The sequence below is a fragment of the Mchenga conophoros genome, linkage group LG16 (assembly GCF_057382185.1).
Source record: "Mchenga conophoros isolate Kocher_MC1m ecotype Shallow Benthic linkage group LG16, M_conophoros_male_GT1.1, whole genome shotgun sequence".
Lineage (NCBI taxonomy): Eukaryota > Metazoa > Chordata > Actinopteri > Cichliformes > Cichlidae > Mchenga > Mchenga conophoros.
Genome location: NC_140541.1, coordinates 19,653,743 through 19,673,037, shown reverse-complemented (window position 1 = coordinate 19,673,037; position 19,295 = coordinate 19,653,743). Strand labels below are relative to the sequence as shown.

Below are 19,295 nucleotides of genomic sequence, written 5' to 3'. Positions count from 1 at the left end.
CCAGAAGCCTAATTGCTATAATTTCCATGATGAGGTTAATCTTCTAAAGGCTAGCTCGTCTCTCAGACTTGGCTGTTATCCCTCCGTCTGACAGGTCGATGCATCGCTGCCTTTCATCCACACCGAGACATAAACAATGTGGTTTTTTTCTTTTAGGTGGCATCCCCTCGTCACTTCTTGTTTAGGGCTTGAAGTTAAAAGGACCAAAGTGTCTGCTATGTGCATTATTACATGAAATTGTAGGCTGTGGATATAGGGTGAAGATGATCTAAAAATAATGCCCTGAATGTTTTTATAATCAGTTTACCTGAAAAAAATGCAAGATTTATTCCTTGTTTTTCTCACTGTTGCTGTAGAGAGCTCTTTATGTTTGTTGTTCTTATTGCTCTTTGACTCAAAACCAAAACAGTGTGCCCAAAATGTTCGTAGTGTAGTTCAGTATTCTGAATCCATGTAGCTTATCTCCATTTTTCAAACAAAACACCAACTGAAAGAATAAGATAATGTTTGTAACAGCATTTTAAAGGTGGAAATTATGACTTTTTACATATAATTTTGTTCTTAAAATTGAATTGGGTATTTAAAAAAAAGTTACATAATTTGGATACATGTTTAATGTTCGAACCGTTCCATTTCGCAGATATGTCTTATGAGATTTCATTACAAAGATGGTAGGTTGATTAAGCTAATTTAGGGTCTGTGTCCATGCGAGTGTTTGCACACAAAGACTCTTTATTATTATCTTCCCTTGTTTATAATTCTGCAGGATGCTCAGACATTTTGCAGTATACTGTTTCATGTTTCTGGCTAGCTATTCACTTAACCTTTGTTTGCTCTTCACAGAAGCACTCACTTAAGGGTTTAGCCCCTCTTAGTGGGGGCAACAGCTCTTGTTCTTGTAATTTTACATGCACTATACCACGGTTTGGAAAACAGGAGCACAGCAGTGTTGAAAAAGGTTACTCATGAAATGTAATAGGCTATAAATTGCTAGTTACGCTGTTAACATTTAAAAAAGTTATTTTAATTAGTTTTTCAAAGTATAAAAGTCAAAGTGGTTAACAATCTTTATACTTTACAGCAGCACTAGAGTTATGGTTTACTTTCAGAAGGAAAAGAATGAATTTTATGCACTGCCGGTGTTCTTGTGCTACAACATGATCATCTGCTCCTGCGGCAGTCATGGCAGACTCAGGTCACTTCGAGCAAAGTGCACTGATTTCTTTGGCAGACAAGAGGCAGTTTAAATTCAAACAAGAGAGCCAATAAAAAACAAGAGTAGAGATTTAAGTGCAAACTGCCAAGTGAATGAAGTCTATCTAGACAGCTCCTGTTAATCTACCCAACCCTTGATGATGTGTCCATAAATGTGATAAAACTAAACACCCCTGCATATTTTTTTTAATATAGCGTTTGAGCTGTTTATAAAAAATGATACATTTGAATATAATCATCGTCATTGGTTAGTAATTGTGTCATTGTCTTTCATTTTATACCAAAAATGAAACAAAAAAAAAAGCAATCCTGGTGTCTGTTTTGTGTCACCAACTGCTCTGATTTATATTTTTCTTTAAAATGAGTGAAAAAAACCTTTAGTTAAGAACAAAAAACTGTTTCCAGATTTTTCTTTCAAAATAGATTATTGATCGAGACAAAGCTACATGGATTATTCAGATGATCGAAGTGATTGCCATGAATAAAAAGGCAATTAGCTCGGAGCTTTTAGTATTTAAGTCCTGAAAGAAGTCTTGTTTTTTATTTGCTTAACTGCCACCATCCTTTACCACCTCTCCTTCGCTCTCTCTTTCCTTTTTTTCTGTGTCTTTCTCAGCCTTTCAGATTAGAGCCACACACCCACGTTCACACACATGTTGTTTGGCTTTCTGAATGAGCTCATTGTTGTTGCGAACCGCTCCACGTGTTATAGAGTGACATGGTCCACCCCCTCTTGTTGCCTAACTGATTGTTGTTTACATGCAGATTGATTTTATGCGTCCTCCCTGCTTACACTCCTCCACTGATATTTCTCTCTGTCCTTGTTCATTTTTCTATCTTTCTTTCTTTCTCACCTCTCCATATTCGCTTCCACCCACTTTTTCAACCAATGCTATTGCTTCTCTTACCCTTATGTTTTCCTCCCTCTCTGCATGTATGTGCTTTGTGCCCGGCAGCCAGTGAGAGTGTGTTGCTGCAGCAGCTCTTCCAGTCCAAGCTGACTCAGACTGGTTCCTTGGTGCCAGCAGCCCGGAGCTGCATAGGGCTGAGGGGGCCTAAAGCTGCCTTGTTGCTCCACAGGATACCATCAGTCTCCCTTGTCAGTGCCAGCTCAATCCCCCAACAGCCCCGGAGGTACCATGATCTTACTAAGGTACGGTACCTTGCACACAGTAGGATGAGTCCACTACTGTGGCTACACCGTACACTTGAGCCAATACACTGACATCAATTCACCTTTATAGTATTTTTAGTGCGTGACCACTAGATTTAAGTAAACTAAAATATTACATGGCCACTCCCATTTCAACTGCATATTAGAAAATAGGACTTGGTGACATGTTTACCCAGAAAGCTCTGCTGTAAAGTGACCACTAAAATCAATCGATGGAAAAACTGGGGTGGTATTTTTCAGGAACAAAAAAAGAAAAGGCTAATTTAGGCTTCTTCCCACCACACTGCTATATATAAACATCTGGGAATTAGATTTGTTTGTGCAGCCCTGCAAGAGATAAAAGCTCCGCAAGAATGTATGCACGTGCACATGAACTGGGGGCATTAGTGTGCTTATACATTTTTCTCAAAACACGAAAAAGCACACCTGAAAACGATAGTGTCCCAAGTCTCTTCGTTCAGCTGTTTTTCCCTCTTTATTTTATTTGTTTCAATGTTTTGAAAGTACAGTGTAGTGGTGCACATATGTGATTGCTGGTTGTATAACCTTCAGGAGGCCCTGTCTGCTGTTTCTGTGGCTCATTAGCCATCTAGAGCAAAGGCTTATACAAGGCCCCTTTAACCTCACTGATCTGTCCCAGCAGCCTTATACGGTAACACTAGGCAATATTGTTTTGCTGCTCGGTGTATAAGCCTGTAAATATAACAGTGAAGCACTGAACCTCTTCTTACATATGACAAATCATAACTGTGTCTGAATTCTAAATATGCTACATATTTAATCTGATTGCAAGAACCACACCAATTATCAAAGATATCAACATGGTTTTATTAAGGCTGCACAAATTTGATGATATGTGATGATAATGTTCCGTATTCATCAATGGCCCCTTCAAGAGGTTCATCTGTCTAATAAGTTCCTGTATTATCGCTTCCTGCTTCCAGATCTTGAAGAAAAAGGGCTCCAGCTCCTTCCTCCAGCGACTAGAGCGTTGTGGACCCACCACAGTGGCAGTCCAGCTAAGGGTATGATCTCGTCCCGTTACATAATTCTTCCAGTTGCAAGCGAATGAAATTTTACAGGAATAAGCAAAGGAATTTATGTCAATCTTGTGAATTACTGTGCATTTGCAACAATGCAAAACTAAGTTTAGAATTGGGTGCTGTGATTTCACAACTATATAAAGAAGCACAAATTTTCAGTTAGAGGAGAGCAGGGGAGAGCGGCTTCTTGGTGGTGACGCAAGAAGCCTAAAATGTGGTTGAGAGAAGCAGTACCTTTGGTTTGAATGAAACCAGTGTATTGCACAATCGGACTTGTGGTCAACGAGTCCCTCTGGGAATGGCAGGGAAGGAGAGAGTGGGCTGAAGAATGATGCTGTACCAAGCCAAACATGAAGCCCTCCACATGAATGAATGAACAATGAACAAAAACCACTGTGTTCTGTGGGCACGTATTTGAGTGTGTGCATACGCATGTTTGGAGGGAAGACAGTTATGTGAATGCTGCTAGTGGCATCCAAAGATGAGGGGTGAGGTATTGAGCACTGAAACCTAAGGGTATGCAGTGCATAGACTGACGTTAGTTTGACGAATGGCAAAAACACAGATGTAAGTGTTTATGGGTCTATGTGACCTTGAATGGAGCATCTTTGAATTCAGGGATTGAAGAAAAGCTCTTTCTCGCGTTCTCCCTCACACACCCGTAGACAGAGCAAAGAGCTCTTTGTGCTTTTGTTTTCTCCAGAGGCAAAAACACACCCCAAAATCACACCACTTTGTCACAAACACATTGTAATTTTGCTCCAGTTTGTACAGCACACACGTCAAACATCAAATGAAGTCAGACAATCCTTCCTTCCTCTCTAAATTACTTTACATGTAAAAACAGCCACGAGGCTATTGTGATCGACTCGCTAAAAATGTGCAATTGAATGCATCTCCTCTGTGTTTTCTTTCTCTTCCAGAACACACTGTCAGAGTTGGTTAGCAAACTGCAGGCCTGCACTCCCCACTTCGTGGAGTGTGTGCGACCCAACTCTAGTTGTCAGCCAGACAATTTTGACAGCTTCCATGTGTCTACCCAGCTGCAGTACATCGGGGTGCTTGAGATGGTGCGCATGATCCGTTATGGTTACCCCGTGCGCCTGTCCTTTCCAGGCTTCCTCAGCAGGTCAGTGTTATAGCAGCGGATAAGAGTGCTGTAACTATCGAAACTTCTCCTCTTAATTTACTGTTTTGTCTCCGTATGCTGATCCACTTTATGACCACATCTTTCTTAGCTCTCAGATGCTACTTTTAGGGAAAGGTCTTAAATTTGACATATTGCACTGCTTCTTTGTCTCTCTGACTCATCTCAGTTATACCGAACCATTCCCAGCAGGTCACTGTGAAACTTCCCTTTATCTGTTACACATCCAGCAGGTGAAAGTAGACTTAAAGATTCAGAGCAAATGACTGCTAATGAATGCATGGGCATATACCCTACAGTACTGCGAGTTCACAGGCAGACCGACATATTTGAATTGAAAAGTCACTGCGACTCTTATTGTTACGAGTGCAGCGTGACCCAGAATGTCTTTTTTTAGGTATAATGGGAGACCATTGCTGCTAATGAGTACCACAGACATTTCCCATGTCAGCGTGACACACAGGCATTAACCAATTGTACGTAAGGTCATTTTGTCCTGCACTTGACGGTTATTTTTGACAGTTACTCCACATCACCTGACTTCCCTTACTATCTGCTACTACCCCTTTTTTAAAAAAACGCTTTGCCTTCATGTGTTACTCATTGTTCTTTTTTTGAGAAACAGAGAAAACAATGTGATTTTGACATTCCGTTTCTCCTCCATTTCTATGTCTCACTTCCTCAGCTTCAGTTAATTGTCTCAGTTTTTCCTGTCTTCTGATTCTGAGAACCAGTAAAATACTGAGAGGATTTACCTCTAAGTCCAACCACCTCCCCACCCCCTTTCCCTCTCTCTCTCTCATCCTCTGTTCTCTTAGCTTCTCTCTCTCTCTTTTTGAGGATAAAGGGATTAACATGAACATTCTTGGCAGATAATGAGAGACGACAAAGCTGGTCACATGACCCCCCTCAAAAGTTTCCACTACTTTGCTGTAAACATCACCCCCCCTGGACACACACACAATCCTCCTACCCACCACCTACACACACACACATCTACACATATTCATACATACAAACTTGTGCAAACCAGCTCCTCACTTCCTTAACCTCAATTGAAAGAGTGGATGAATCAAAAACCTGTTCAGTATTTTCACTGCTAATGAGTTTGAAGCAACATTCTTGAAGTTGTCAAAACATAATTATGAGAAGTTAAAGAAAAGGAATGGCTGTGCCTCTTAATGTTTGGTTTTCTATTCAAAGTAACTCACTACTGTAATCACATTCAATTTCTCTGTAATGCTGTAATCTTAACACATTACTTAACAAATTCAGCTATGCCAGTTTTTTGTTACACATGTTCTTCAATTATCTGCACACCGCACACTGAGCAGTTAGAAAGAAAAAACAAACATGCACTTTTGCACTTTCACTACATTCAGCTCAGTTTGGTTGGTGGGTTTAGTGGTTTTCTAGTGGACTAGAAAAAACACTTAACCGCTAAATGGATTTTGAAACAAGAAAAATGAAAGCAGTGAGTCAGACATCACATATTGTCCACATGATTGACGTTTGTAGATTTTACTGTACACATGAATCCATCACAGTTTTCAAATAGTGATAGGAACACTTAGATAAATATATTCCCTCAAAGTGTTTTAATGAAATCAGGAAATAGGTTTGTTGGTTTTGTATGATACACAGAAACATGAGGCTTCAGAATTTTACAATGATCTTGTATTTTGACCTTGGGAATTTCAAACAACATTGGTTTTATTGTTTCCTGTTGCGCTATCTCTCTCTGGATTGTCTCAGGCACAGCCCAGCATATAACAGCCTGTACCTGCATAACAGCCTGCATCCGGGTGGGGTCTTGCCTGGTATGGTAGACCCCAGCCTCCATGGATCTTGGGCTTGGAGCTTGCTCCTCTGCTGCCATGATTAGTGCCTTTCTGCTATCTTTCAGTCCAGTTTTGTCCAGCCATTGGCGAGATTTCTTGATATCAGCCATTTCTATCAGCAAGTGGTTCATGCTGTGCAGGGCCCTGTCCTTCCATTATGGTAACTCTTCTTGCTCCTCTTCTTTATCGGGTTTCTGCTACCTGAGGTATTCACTAAGCACACTATCTTTTGTGGCCATCTTCCTGATGTACTCATGGATCTTTGCTGTTTTTTTCTGGATAGTGGATTTGACACTCACTAGTCCTCTACCACGCTTAGTGGACAGTCTCAGGGTGCTGGCCTTGGAATGAAACCCTCCACGCATGGTAAGGCTTCCTTGTCTTGATGTTAGTGGCTTCTATCTTCTCCCTTGGCCACCTGATCTCAACAGGGTATCTGACAACTGGCAGTACATAGGTGTTGATTCTCCAGATCTTGTTCTTCCCATTCAGCTTAATTTCTGCAGTTATTTGGTATTTGCAGCTTTCCTAACAACATCTTCATGATTCCCATTTGCCTGTGGGATTCCCAGATACTTGTAACTTTCCTCACTGTCTGCAATGTTGCCTTCTGGTATTGCAGTTCCCTCGGTTCTGACTACCTTCCCTTTTTATTCACCATCTGACTACACTTCTCCAGTTCAAATGACATTGCAACGTCATTACTGTAGATTCTAGTGGTTTGGATCAGTGAATCAATGTTTCGTTTACTCTACTCCATGTAGAGGAGGCGCCAAATGATTCCTCAATTCTGTAGTCAGTATCCATAGCCAGTCTTGTAGCAGAACAGCAGTGGGGACAGAGCATCTCCTTGGTAAATCCTGCACTTGATGGTTGTTCATTTGGCTTAAAGTTGGCCTCTAGTGTTGTTCGCCACATCCCCATTAACTTTCAGATGAAGGCTCTTAGGGTTCTGTCGATCTTGTTGTGTGTAAATAAAATATTTATCCTTAATTTTTTGATAGGTGTTCCACAGAGTTCCTAGTTTTATCAGAATTTAAATCAAGTTCATGTATGATAGTGTGGTGGACCACTAGAGGGCTCCACTCACACCCAGTGTATAGGAAGTGTGTTCCTGTGTTTTGTGGCGCGATATGAGCAGTTGATGTTGGAGACGAATAAAGAAGGAGTGAGAACTGAGAGCTGTGTCGTTGATGCTTACCTCCACATTGGTGACCCCTGACTCGAGCATGCAACGGGCCGTAGATAACGCACACTCCGCTATGGATGCATCAGCGGCCGCCGGACCTCCGCCTCCTGTTGCAGCTACGTTCGCTGTGGCGCTGAAACTGCCGGACTTTTGGCTCCATGACCCCCCGTCATGGTTCGTACACGTGGAGGCTCAGTTCGCCCTTCGCGGCATCTCGGCTGACGACACGAAGTATCACCATGTGGTGGCCTCGCTCGACCCGCTGGCCACCCGTCGCGCGATGGCGCTCCTCCGGGACCCACCCGCCCAAGGGAAATACGCCGCCCTCAAAGAGCTGCTTCTTCGGCGCTATGCCCTCTCCGACGCCGAACGAGCCAAAAAGCTCCTCAACCTGTCAGGCTTGGGTGGCGGTACCGCGCTCGAGCTCATGGAGAACCTGCTATCGTTGCTCGGGCCGGATGACGGTGGTTTCCTCTTCGTGCACCTCTTCCTCCGCCAACTACCGGCCGCCGTGAGAGCTGTCCTCGCGAACTCTCCGCTTCTGCCTGCGAAGGATTATCGCTCCCTGGCTGAAGAAGCGGATCGTATTCTCCTGGCTAGCCGCACTTTCGACGTTCACGCCCTGGCTACGGACACGCCGGCGGCACCTTCCACGCCTCCACCTGCCTCCCCCGGAGCATCCGCCCCCTTGCTGACGGCAGGGATTGCTACACGCCGGCACCGCGGAAAGAGCATCTGTTTCTACCATCAGCGTTTTGGCGACAGAGCGCGTCGCTGCCTGCCGCCTTGCGCTTTCACGGCCCAGGGAAACGGACCCGCCAGGGCGCCGGAGCAGCCGCGACCGCTGGCAATACAGAAAGGCTGCTCTTCATAGAGGACTCGCGCTCCGGGAGACGTTTTCTCGTGGACTCCGGCTCCCAGAAGAGCCTCCTTCCCCCTACCACTGCCGACGGACTAGCAGCGAACTGTGGGCCGCAGCTCATTGCAGCTAACGGCTCTCCCATCAAAACGTTTGGGGAAAGGTTGGTGACTGTTTGTTTTCATGGCCGGGATTTCCAGTGGAACTTTGTTGTTGCTGCTATCTCTGTACCTATTTTGGGTGCTGATTTCCTGTGTGCTCATAGACTACTTGTCGATGTCGCTAACAGACGTTTAATCGATGCTCTCTCGTTTTCTTCGCTACCCTGTTTTACTCGGGCCGCCGAGCCCCTGATTCGGGCTAATGTAGTGACCTCCGGGGATGCTTTTCAGCGTTTGCTTTTAGAGTTTCCATCGCTGTCTGTCCCTAATTTCTCTAGCACGGTAACGAAGCATGGGGTTGAGCATTATATTCCCACGGTCGGGCCCCCGGTGTTCGCGTGCGCGCGCCGCCTCGACCCCGCGAAACTGTCCGTCGCTCGGGAAGAGTTTGCAGCCATGGAGCGCCTTGGCATTGTACAGCGTTCGAACAGTGCATGGGCCTCTCCGCTTCACATGGTGCCCAAATCGGACGGTCGGTGGCGGCCATGCGGAGATTTCCGCCGTTTAAATAATGCCACGGAGAATGACCGTTACCCCATCCCCCACATTCAGGATTTTTCTGCCAATCTCGCCGGAACGTCGATTTTTTCTAAAATTGACTTGGTGTGGGGGTATCACCAGGTTCCCGTGCGCCCCGAAGACGTTCCTAAAACCGCTGTCATTACCCCCTTCGGCTTGTTCGAGTTTTTGCGCATGCCGTTTGGCCTGAAAGGTGCCGCCCAGACCTTTCAGCGGCTGATGGACTCCGTTTTGCGTGGGCTGCCGTTCGTTTTTGTTTATCTGGACGATATATTGGTGGCCAGCTGCTCAGCGAGCCAGCACGAGTCCCATCTGCGCCAGGTTTTCCAGCGTTTGGAAGCGCACGGCCTGATCATCAACCCTTCCAAGTGCCAGTTTGGGTTGCCTGTTCTGGATTTCCTCGGGCACCGCATTTCCGCTGAAGGTGTCCAGGCCGTTTCGGCTTTCCCGCGTCCCACGTCGGTTAAAGCGTTGCAGGAGTTCTTGGGGATGATAAATTTTTACAACCGCTTTCTCCCCAGAGCTGCCCACCTGCTACAGCCGCTCTATGCTGCCTTAAAAGGTAAAACAGCCAAAGATCCGGTTGACTGGCTGCCTGAACGCGTCCGTGCGTTTTCCACAGCCAAGTCTGCGCTGGCTGACGCCGCCCTGCTGGCCCACCCGCTTCCGTCGGCGGAGATCGCGTTGACCACCGACGCCTCGGACGTGGCAGTGGGCGGAGTGTTGGAACAGCAGGTTTCAGGTCTCTGGCAACCGCTTGCCTTTTTCAGTCGTACGCTCCGGGATGCTGAACGCAAGTACAGTGTTTTTGACAGGGAGTTGCTGGCCCTGCACCTCGCAACACGGCATTTTCGTTTTTTCCTCGAGGGTCGCAACTTTACTGCGTACGTTGACCACAAACCTTTGACGTTTCCGATGTCCAAGGTCTCTGACCCATGGAGCGCACGCCAGCAGCGCCAGTTGGCGGCCATTTCTGAGTTTACCACAGACATTCAGCATGTGGCTGGTAAGTCCAATCACGTCGCTGACTGTCTCTCACGTGTGTTGGTTTCTCCGGTGTATGTCGGCATCAACTACGCTGCCATGGCCACCGAGCAACGTGCTGACCCAGACGTCCTTGCCCTTCAGTCAACAAAAACGGGCCTCGTGCTGGAGGACACCCCGGTGTGGGACGGCGGTCCGCACCTTCTTTGCGACGTTTCCACCGGCCGCCCCCGCCCGGTGGTTCCCCTTTCGTGGCGTCGTCGTGTTTTTCACTCGGTGCATGCCCTCTCTCATCCCGGCGTCCGGGCCTCGGTCAAGCTGGTCAGCGCCAGGTTTGTTTGGCCGGGCCTTCGCAAGACGGTGAAAGAATGGGCGGCAGTTTGTATCCCATGCCAACGCTCGAAAATCCACCGGCACACATAGGCACCCCTCGAACCTTTCCGTGTCCCGGGTAGGCGTTTCGATCACGTTCATGTGGACCTGGTTGGTCCCTTGCCGCAGTCACAGGTTTTCACGCACCTTTTGACTGTGGTGGACCGCACAACCAGGTGGCCGGAGGCGGTACCCCTGGCGTCCACGACAGCGGCGACGGTGGCCAGGGCATTTTTGTCAACGTGGGTTTCACGTTTCGGCCCCCCTGCTGACATTACCTCGGACAGGGGCCCCCAGTTTGTTTCCGAGCTTTGGTCTGCTATGGCTGACGGCCTGGGAGTCAAGGTCCACCGCACCACAGCATACCACCCGCAAGCTAATGGGATGTGCGAACGGTTTCACCGGTCCTTGACAAGTGGCGACTGGGTCGACCGTCTTCCGTGGGTTTTGCTGGGTTTGCGTAGCGCGGTTAAAGAAGACCTCGGGGTTTCCCCGGCTGAACTGGTCCTCGGCCAGCCTCTCCGGGTCCCCGGGGAATTCTTACCTGAGAGCCCTCCCCCATGTTTCAATACCTCTTTGTTGCCTTTTCGCCCCCCAAGAAACTCATTTCCTGTTCCTGGTCCTGTGCACCACTGCCTGCCTGACACCTTTGTTCCGAGTTCATTGGACTCTGTTCGTTTCGTTTTCGTCAGGCACGATGCCCATAGGACTCCGCTGCGTCCACCATATGACGGGCCATACAGGGTTCTTAAACCAGGCAACAAACATTTCGTTTTGGACTTTGGCGGTCGGCAGGAAGTTGTCTCTGTTGACAGACTTAAGCCTGCACATGTTATGCAAGAGGATCAGGTGGTCCCGGCCCAGGCCCCTCGCCGCGGCCGCCCACCTGCCACCGGGCTGATGGATTCTGTTTTTTCCCCCAGGAGCGACCCAAAATCAACGGAGTCCGAGTCGTCTTCAGCTTTTTCTGACCGCCAGTGCCAGCCTCGCTCCCGGGCTGGGTTGCCCTCTGTCAGTTCCCCACCCCCCCAGTTCAGCCGCTCCGGCCGTTTGCTTAAGCCCCGGGTCCTGGACTAGTTCTGCTGGGTGTTCGGGGGGGGGGGCATGTGTGGTGGACCACTAGAGGGCTCCACTCACACCCAGTGTATAGGAAGTGTGTTCCTGTGTTTTGTGGCGCGATAAGAGCAGTTGATGTTGGAGACGAATAAAGAAGGAGTGAGAACTGAGAGCTGTGTCGTTGATGCTTACCTCCACAATAGGACATTTCTGAAATTATAAAAAAAAAGAAGCAAAATGTAGATTTGTAATGGCAATGAATGGAATGCCAAGCAGCATATAAAATAGTATCATCTGCATAAAAATGTACATTACAGTTTTGGGTGGCGGAGGGTAAATTAAAGGGGTTTAAGAATAGATCTTTGTGGGACACCTGTCCAGATGGCAAGTGGACTTGAACTGAAAACCACTGGAGTCTCCTGAGATCTGTCAGAAAGACAACAATGAAAGCATTTAAGGGACTGTTCATCTAAACTGACTGAGAATTGTTTTTCTATTAAAATGATGTGATCTACTGAATTAAATGCTTTTGGTAGATATGAAAAATGCATTACTAATGATTATCAAGGGCTTCAATAGCATTACTACATGCTACAATAACATTGTAGTACACATACTGCAGCTGTTGTTGTGCTTTGTATTTAACACATGACTTTTCTGACTATAAAATGTTTTGTTTTTTCCAGATACACTTTCCATTAGAAACTCAGAATTAGACCATTTTAAGACAGGGCGTCACTTACTTGAGTCACTTGGGTCACCACCTCTATGCAGTGGGCGCACCAGTGCACCCTTCCAGATTTTGGGAACTTTGCCAAAGAATATTAAGAATATAAGTTGCAGTTGGCTTAGCACTGATGTGAAGGAGGGATGGATTTAAATTGTCCTTCGATTTGTTTAAGCTTTAAGATAGTTTACTGTAGATCTCTTTGTGTTTTCAGAGTTACGATTCCAGCTTTTGTGAGTCGTCTCTGGCATTAAAAGCAAAAGACAAAAACTGTTGAATGCCTGTGTGGCAGTTTTTTTTTTGTTGTTGTTGTTCATACAGTAAATGGTGTGTGTTCTGATGTGTGTGTGTTTTTGTAAATCAAAGCAATACCTGATTTAAGTGGTTGCCACTCACAAAACACCAGTCAATCCAGGCCATTTGCCATTCATCTCTCTCAGCTCCACTGGGTCCAGCGCACACAGTGCCAACCTATGATCACTGCTTGGACTGCTGATTTGGGGGTGGATTGCACTGCTGTTTTCCAGAGCTCTTTCTCACTTGATGTCTCATTCTTTCCTCACTTACTCTCTCTTCTGAACCACTGTTTGTATTTTTCCCTCATCATCACTACCTACTTTTGTCATGTCCACACAGTCATTCCAGTTTCGTACCATTTCTTTTTTTTTATTCCATCTTTTCCCTGCAATGTGTCTCTCCTTCAGAAATAATCCCAGGCTCTAGACTAATCAGAATGGCAGCCCATTAAATTACTCATTATCCTTGACTTTGCTGTAGTCTCATGAATACAAACAGAGCCATGCCTACACAGAAATACACACTGAAGCCTCGCAGGCCACTCGACTAAGTCAAAGTGGCAGCCTGAAGCAAATTACATTAGTGTCCTGGTAACCAGGGTGATTTACGATGAAATCTGTTTTACTGTTGCTTTTATTTGTCTTTTATGATACCATATGTGTTTTGTGGCCAGGTTTATTTTCTGCAAATGTGTGAGGTCAAATAGGACCATTTGAACCTTGTTTCTTCCAACCCCAGCCCTCGATGTGTGTTGTTCTTATCATTTATCCAAAATTGGATGTGAAAGATTTATAAGTATTTACAGAGCGAGCTACAAATGCAGTCCACAAGAATAAAAGTCATTTTTAAATATGATTTTTTTCCAAGTACATCTTCATTACCTTCCACTGATAGATAAAAATACAAATTTCTTGGTAGTACATAGAAAGTAATGTCGGCAGATATTATTGACTAAATGTTGCCACCATGAAATATGTCTAAGGAGCAGCTTCAGAAAGGAAGTAAGAGTTTAAATTACAAATGCACTGTCATTACCACCTTTGTGATGCTCAGTCAACGAGGTCAGTGACAGCCCTCTGGTCACAGTGAACCACGTTAGCGCAGTGTAACCCTCCATTTAAGCTTTTTTAAAAGGGTTATTTCACTTCTTTGACTCCACATGAAGCCCCCTTAGGTCTTGTTAAAGCAGGGACCATCGACGGTTTTCATATCCTCGTTGGAGAGGTCATGGATTTACAGAGTTCCTTTGTATTTTATGGGCCCACAGGGACAGTGTGTGCTGTCTGCAGAACTGGTATTACCATACAGAGAGAGGGTTAGGGAGAGTTCAGACATAGCCCTCTTCTGTAAATCAAACACATCCCATATCCATATACACTCGCATACTCGCTATTGACAGCGCAAGTGGTTTATGTTTCCAGCCATCTGCTTGTTATATATGTCTCGTCAGCAGAGTGGCATCATCAGCTAGTAATGTTTCCCATTGAGAACAGAAAAGACAGACTAGTGTACTGATAACAGATTTTTAATAAAAACAAATGTTCAAAAACCAGTGTCTGAAATAGTGTGTAAAGGAAGCTTTACTTACAGCATTTATGGAAAAAATAAAGATAGAAACCAGTGACAAATTCAGCATATTAATCTTTAGCTCTTTGGCCCCTAAAAATTTAAAGTATTTTGCATAAAACATGATTCCAAAATGTACATTGGAATATTTATTAGACGTATTATGTAAAATATAAAGTTTAATTATAAGATGTAATGATAATTGTAGTGTACATGGACACTTTTTTCCTGCCAAATATTGATTTTTTTTTAGCATTCTTATACTGTGTTTCTGTGACTGTCATGCCTTACTTCATACACTATTAGATTACTGACTCACTGTTATATATTATTATATTAATATAATATATTAAAATATATATTATAAGGTATATTACAATATATACTTTATATTGTATAAGTGACTGTGTTATTGCTGCTTGGGTGCTGTGCAAAAGCCTATAGCCATATCTTTAAGCAGTGTTGATACAGTCACTATTGTACCTCTGTCCTGACCTCCTCCATACATATTGATAATGACTAGAGATGGCACGATACCACTTTATTATGTCCGATACCGATATCATAAATTTGGATATCTGCCGATACCGATATGAATCCGATATAGTGTTTTTTAATCAATAAAACTGTTTTTTTTTATATATTGCAAGTTCATACTCAAGTTTAAATAAACAACAACACTAAAGCTATTCTGTTATACCTGTATGTTAAAAAAAAAAAAAAATACACTGCACCCAAAATATAACTAATAGGGTTGCAAACTCCCAGCAAAAAAAATAGGGAACCACCCCCCACCCTCCACCTCATGATGCTTAATCGACGTAATCAACTTTAATTTGATGCAGTGTGGGGGGAAAAATGCACAGAAATAAATTATTTTTCAAGAATAATTAAATAGATTCAACATCTTTCTTCAACAGAACTGCAGACTGCACAGATGGTACCTTCCCAAAGGAAAAAGTACTATAGCTTACTAGGGTATATTAGACTTAATAGTTACTATATACAGTAATGGACTTCTATATATTTTACATAAGATTAAAACTTTGGGTGTAAGATTCAGATAATTATTTATTAAAAGCTCAACATTTTAAATGAGAATAAGAAAGAAAAGTATGTCTTTGTGCCCCCCCCCCTTTTCCCTGTTCATGCCCTATCGGCCCCCCTGCATAACTTTGCTAGCTCCGCCCCTGCACAGTTACCAGCTGTCAGCTACGTAGAAAAATCTCCTGGTGTAGAAAGTAATATTAAATAAATTCTAACAACAGCTTATCAAGCTTAAACGTGCTGCTGTTATTCAGCCACTGGTTTCCTCTTTCTGGCGCGAAGTGGGCCAAAAACAAACAAGGGAGACAGACTAGCGACAGAAAAGCCGATCAGCTGATCATTAATCAGTTTCATGATTGAAGTAGCAGCAAAAAGAGGCAGTCGCTCCATATATCGGTTGTTAAGCTTAACGTGGGAATGCTTTACAAACATTCAGAGATGAACTTACACACTTGCTTTACTTCTCTCTGGGATCACTTCCTCGGAGATGAAATGCCGGTTTGGTAGCGAGGCTCCAAATACACACAGTTACGCCATGTCGCAAGTTTTGTGAGGTGCTTTTTTGATATTTAACGGATCGGATTACATTTTTTATTTCTCTCCGATATCCGATCCAGTAATTTACGTCAGTATCGGACCGATACCGATACTAAATATCGGATCGGTCCATCTCTAATAATGACTTGAACCCATAACTCCATAGGATCTGTTTTACACTGATTTCGAGTCCAGTTCTTGTGTAATTTGGCAAACCTTAGCCTTTTCTCCCTGCTTTCCTTCCTTAGAACTGGCTTTTTAACAGCGACCCTTCAGCTGAGACTATTTCTGATGAGGCTTCAGTGAACAGTAGATGGATAAACTGAAGGCTCACGTACAGCTGTCTGGTCCTGTATCGGGCCTTTGCTGGATTTATTTTATCCTATTTCTTCATGATTTTACGATACTGTTCATCTGCTGCAGATAGTTTTTTTTTTTTAGGATTTTTTTCCTCCACTTGTTCAATTTCCTCAATACGGGCTAATAGCTTTTCTGGAATCACCTTGTTTGTGCCAAAATACTATTTCATGTTTGTCAAAGTATGTTTTTTGGGGGCATTTTTCACAGATTGAACTAAAGAAAAGGGAACAAATATGTGCTTTTACAACAGGTTGTAGTAACAAAGTGCCTGAAGATAGCTGTCTTTTATATGTTGACACAAAATTAGTTAACCCCTCGAGTTAGATTCCTTTTTATGTTTGGATGATTCATAGGCCAGTGTTAATGGGCTTAAAAAACAAACAAACAAAATATTCCTTTGAAAATGGTCAACTGCTAGACTAAAAATCTGGTAAAAATGAGTCAATGTCAAAGGAAAACTTTGAAAGACCCCTAAAAAGCCTGGAGATCTAAAGAACTTTAAAACATAGGAAGTATTTTATAGTGTATTTTATACTCGTGAAAAAACTGTGTTTTTGTTGAACAATACAACAATGAAAAATCACATAATGGTGTTAATTTGTAAGAAAGTTTAAAAAACACCTGAATTAAATATACTGTATTTGAGCAAAATCTGTTACATAGATAACAACCGTGAGTACTTGCTCGAGAACAGTTAAAAAATTTGAGGAAAGTCTGACTCCTTGGAAAGAAATGACTCAAGACTTTTGCACAGTAATGTTAGTCAAGTCAGAATTTCTGCACAGAATAAGCCTATTGTATTTACTGTATGCACCTCATGACATGACATACTTTCAGTTATATATTCTGTTAATGACACGTGCACCTTGTCCCGTAGTTTTATAAATATTGGGATGAGCTTTGTGAACCAGTTGTCCGTCACAGATGGTAATGCTGTAAGCTGTCGAAGATAAACAGCGCAGTTAGAATATTTACAGCTCATTCACATTGGTATGGCATCGGGTGTGGACCGGTGCGGTCCCCCAGTGTATAACAATCAGCTGTGTATATATAGATAAATACTTAATTCACAGGAAAAATTGCTTCTTTAATTTTTAATTCTGTATTTTTTTTTTCAGTTAAAGAGCTGGAAGCACTTCCTATTGTACAAAACAGTCTTTCCTCAATGAGAGTGCAGACTGCAAGCCTAAGTTTCTCTGCAGGGAATAAGGAAAAGTCAAACTGAATTCCCATTAAGCTGAAGGCTTTACTATAGGTTTAAGCTGAACCAATCACAGCAAGAAAAATCTTCATACCTTATTGAGTACATTTGTTGTACACTTATATTCACACCAACAAAGCATACGGTTGTCTTTAGGGATGTTGTGTTTTCAGTTCAGTCACATTTTTCTATGTGGTCAGTTTATTTCCTCCATAATTCATAATCATTCTTTCTTCTGTGTGTATTCAGAATTCAGAATATATAAAAACGTCTACTCTTATTACACATTAACAGTTATATTCACTTTTCTTACTTTCTGCTTCTCTCCACACCACCCAGTGCATAAACAAACCACTGACTCCATCCAGCTGACCATTCATAACAACGGTTGCCATGGACACTGCCAATAGGAACAGATGCTGTTTGGCTTGTCTTCTGAATGACCCTAATGACCCTTGAACCCATTGTTTCCAAAATAGGCTGCCTCCATGTCTTGTCTGGGTTTTTAGGTTCAGCGTGTTTATCCCTGGAGCTCTGATGTTTTGTGTTTTTCTTTGTCGTGTTACAGATATAAAGACCTTGTTGTCCCAACACTGGGAGACAAGAAGAAACTGTCTCCGGAGGAAAAATGTCGCTCAGTTCTGCAACAATCAAAACTCCAGGGATGGCAGGTGTGTTTGTGTCCAGTGTCCTTTTCTGTCTCCATCAATAATGAAAAATTTGCCAAATGACTTAATCCCTGACCCTCTGTTTCAAAGATCCCATGGAATCCTGACAACTTGTTCCAGCTGTCCCACCTCATCAGAATTCGACACACACACACACACACACACGCACACAGCAGCACGGACCCCTCCAACCCCCCTCTCTCCCGTCTGCTAGACTGCTGTTGTGTCTGAGCGTGTGACCCCACAGGTCACACATGCATACACACTCCTCCACAATAGCCCGCAGATACTTTTGATAAAACCCTGCCTTACTCACTCACTCAGTCACTCACACACAAACACACGCACACACAAACACACACACACACATTACTCCTACAAGTAGCTTGTGCTGGAATGAATAGGGGCTATCTGTGCAAGTATGTCACCCTCACAATTCCTTGCACCTGGTATAGCGTGACCTCTGTCACCTCTCAAAAGCCCTCTATGTCCAGGAAGTGAATGCATTATCAGCATGCAAACCCACACCCTATCCACACTCCACACCCACTGATTATCATAAATTACTGCTACATCACCGGTCTCCCATCGCTCAACTAGCAGGTCACACTCTTCTGAGATTTCCAAAAGAAAACAGCTTCACAGGGTCCTCTAAGTGCTCCTTTTAGCTGATGAAAAAAAAAAAAATAGATATATATGTGTATGTTTTATTAGATTTCTTGTTTCGTTGTCTGTGTAGATGGGCAGCAGTAAAGTGTTTCTGAGATACTGGCAGGCAGACCAGCTCAACGACCGCTGCCACCAGCTACATAAAAAGATCATCACCTGTCAGAAAGGTAATACTCAATACAACAATATCGTCTACCACCATCTTCTTTTCGAGCCATGACACCTGTGATGACTGTGTCTTCATCTCCACCCAATGTCTCAGTTGTTCGCGGCTGGCTAGCCAGGCAGCGGGTCAATCGCAGGTTATCGTTACAACACAAAGAGGAGTGCGGTGTGCAGCACTTCCTGCAGGGGGCAGAAGACATGGGACTGCGAACCTACGACCAGCTGGTTATCCAAAATGCCTCCGACATTGCAAGAGAAAACGACCGCCTGCGCTGCCATGGCAATAGCCTGCTCAACACCCTTGGCAGTAGTCCACCCCTTGGCGAAAGACCAGAGCCGGTGGGGAAGGAGGAAGATCAGCCAATCAGGAGGTAAATGAGCAGACACTAATACAGCGTACGCCCTTTTATTTAGATCAGAAAGCAAATATTTTGCTTGATCAAGGATAGAGTTCCGCTATTCTCCTGGTTAGAACTAATTTAAAATATGGATATTTCT

General features: G+C 43.9%; 1 protein-coding gene across 5 annotated transcripts in view; it reads left to right on the top strand.

Moving 5' to 3' along the window:
• Positions 1 to 19,295, top strand: part of myo16 (myosin XVI) — a 102,615-nt gene that overhangs the window by 65,814 nt on the left and 17,506 nt on the right. For all 5 annotated transcript variants that reach the window (XR_014888895.1, XM_085248701.1, XM_085248702.1 and 2 more), the window contains exons 25-30: positions 2,172 to 2,368; positions 3,334 to 3,414; positions 4,356 to 4,561; positions 17,864 to 17,966; positions 18,703 to 18,799; positions 18,895 to 19,168. Coding sequence is in view for 4 of the 5 variants with exons in the window: in XM_085248701.1 (XP_085104827.1) it covers positions 2,172 to 2,368; positions 3,334 to 3,414; positions 4,356 to 4,561; positions 17,864 to 17,966; positions 18,703 to 18,799; positions 18,895 to 19,168 (958 nt within the window). In the remaining variant the exon portion in view is untranslated. The remainder of the gene's footprint in view (positions 1 to 2,171; positions 2,369 to 3,333; positions 3,415 to 4,355; positions 4,562 to 17,863; positions 17,967 to 18,702; positions 18,800 to 18,894; positions 19,169 to 19,295) is intronic.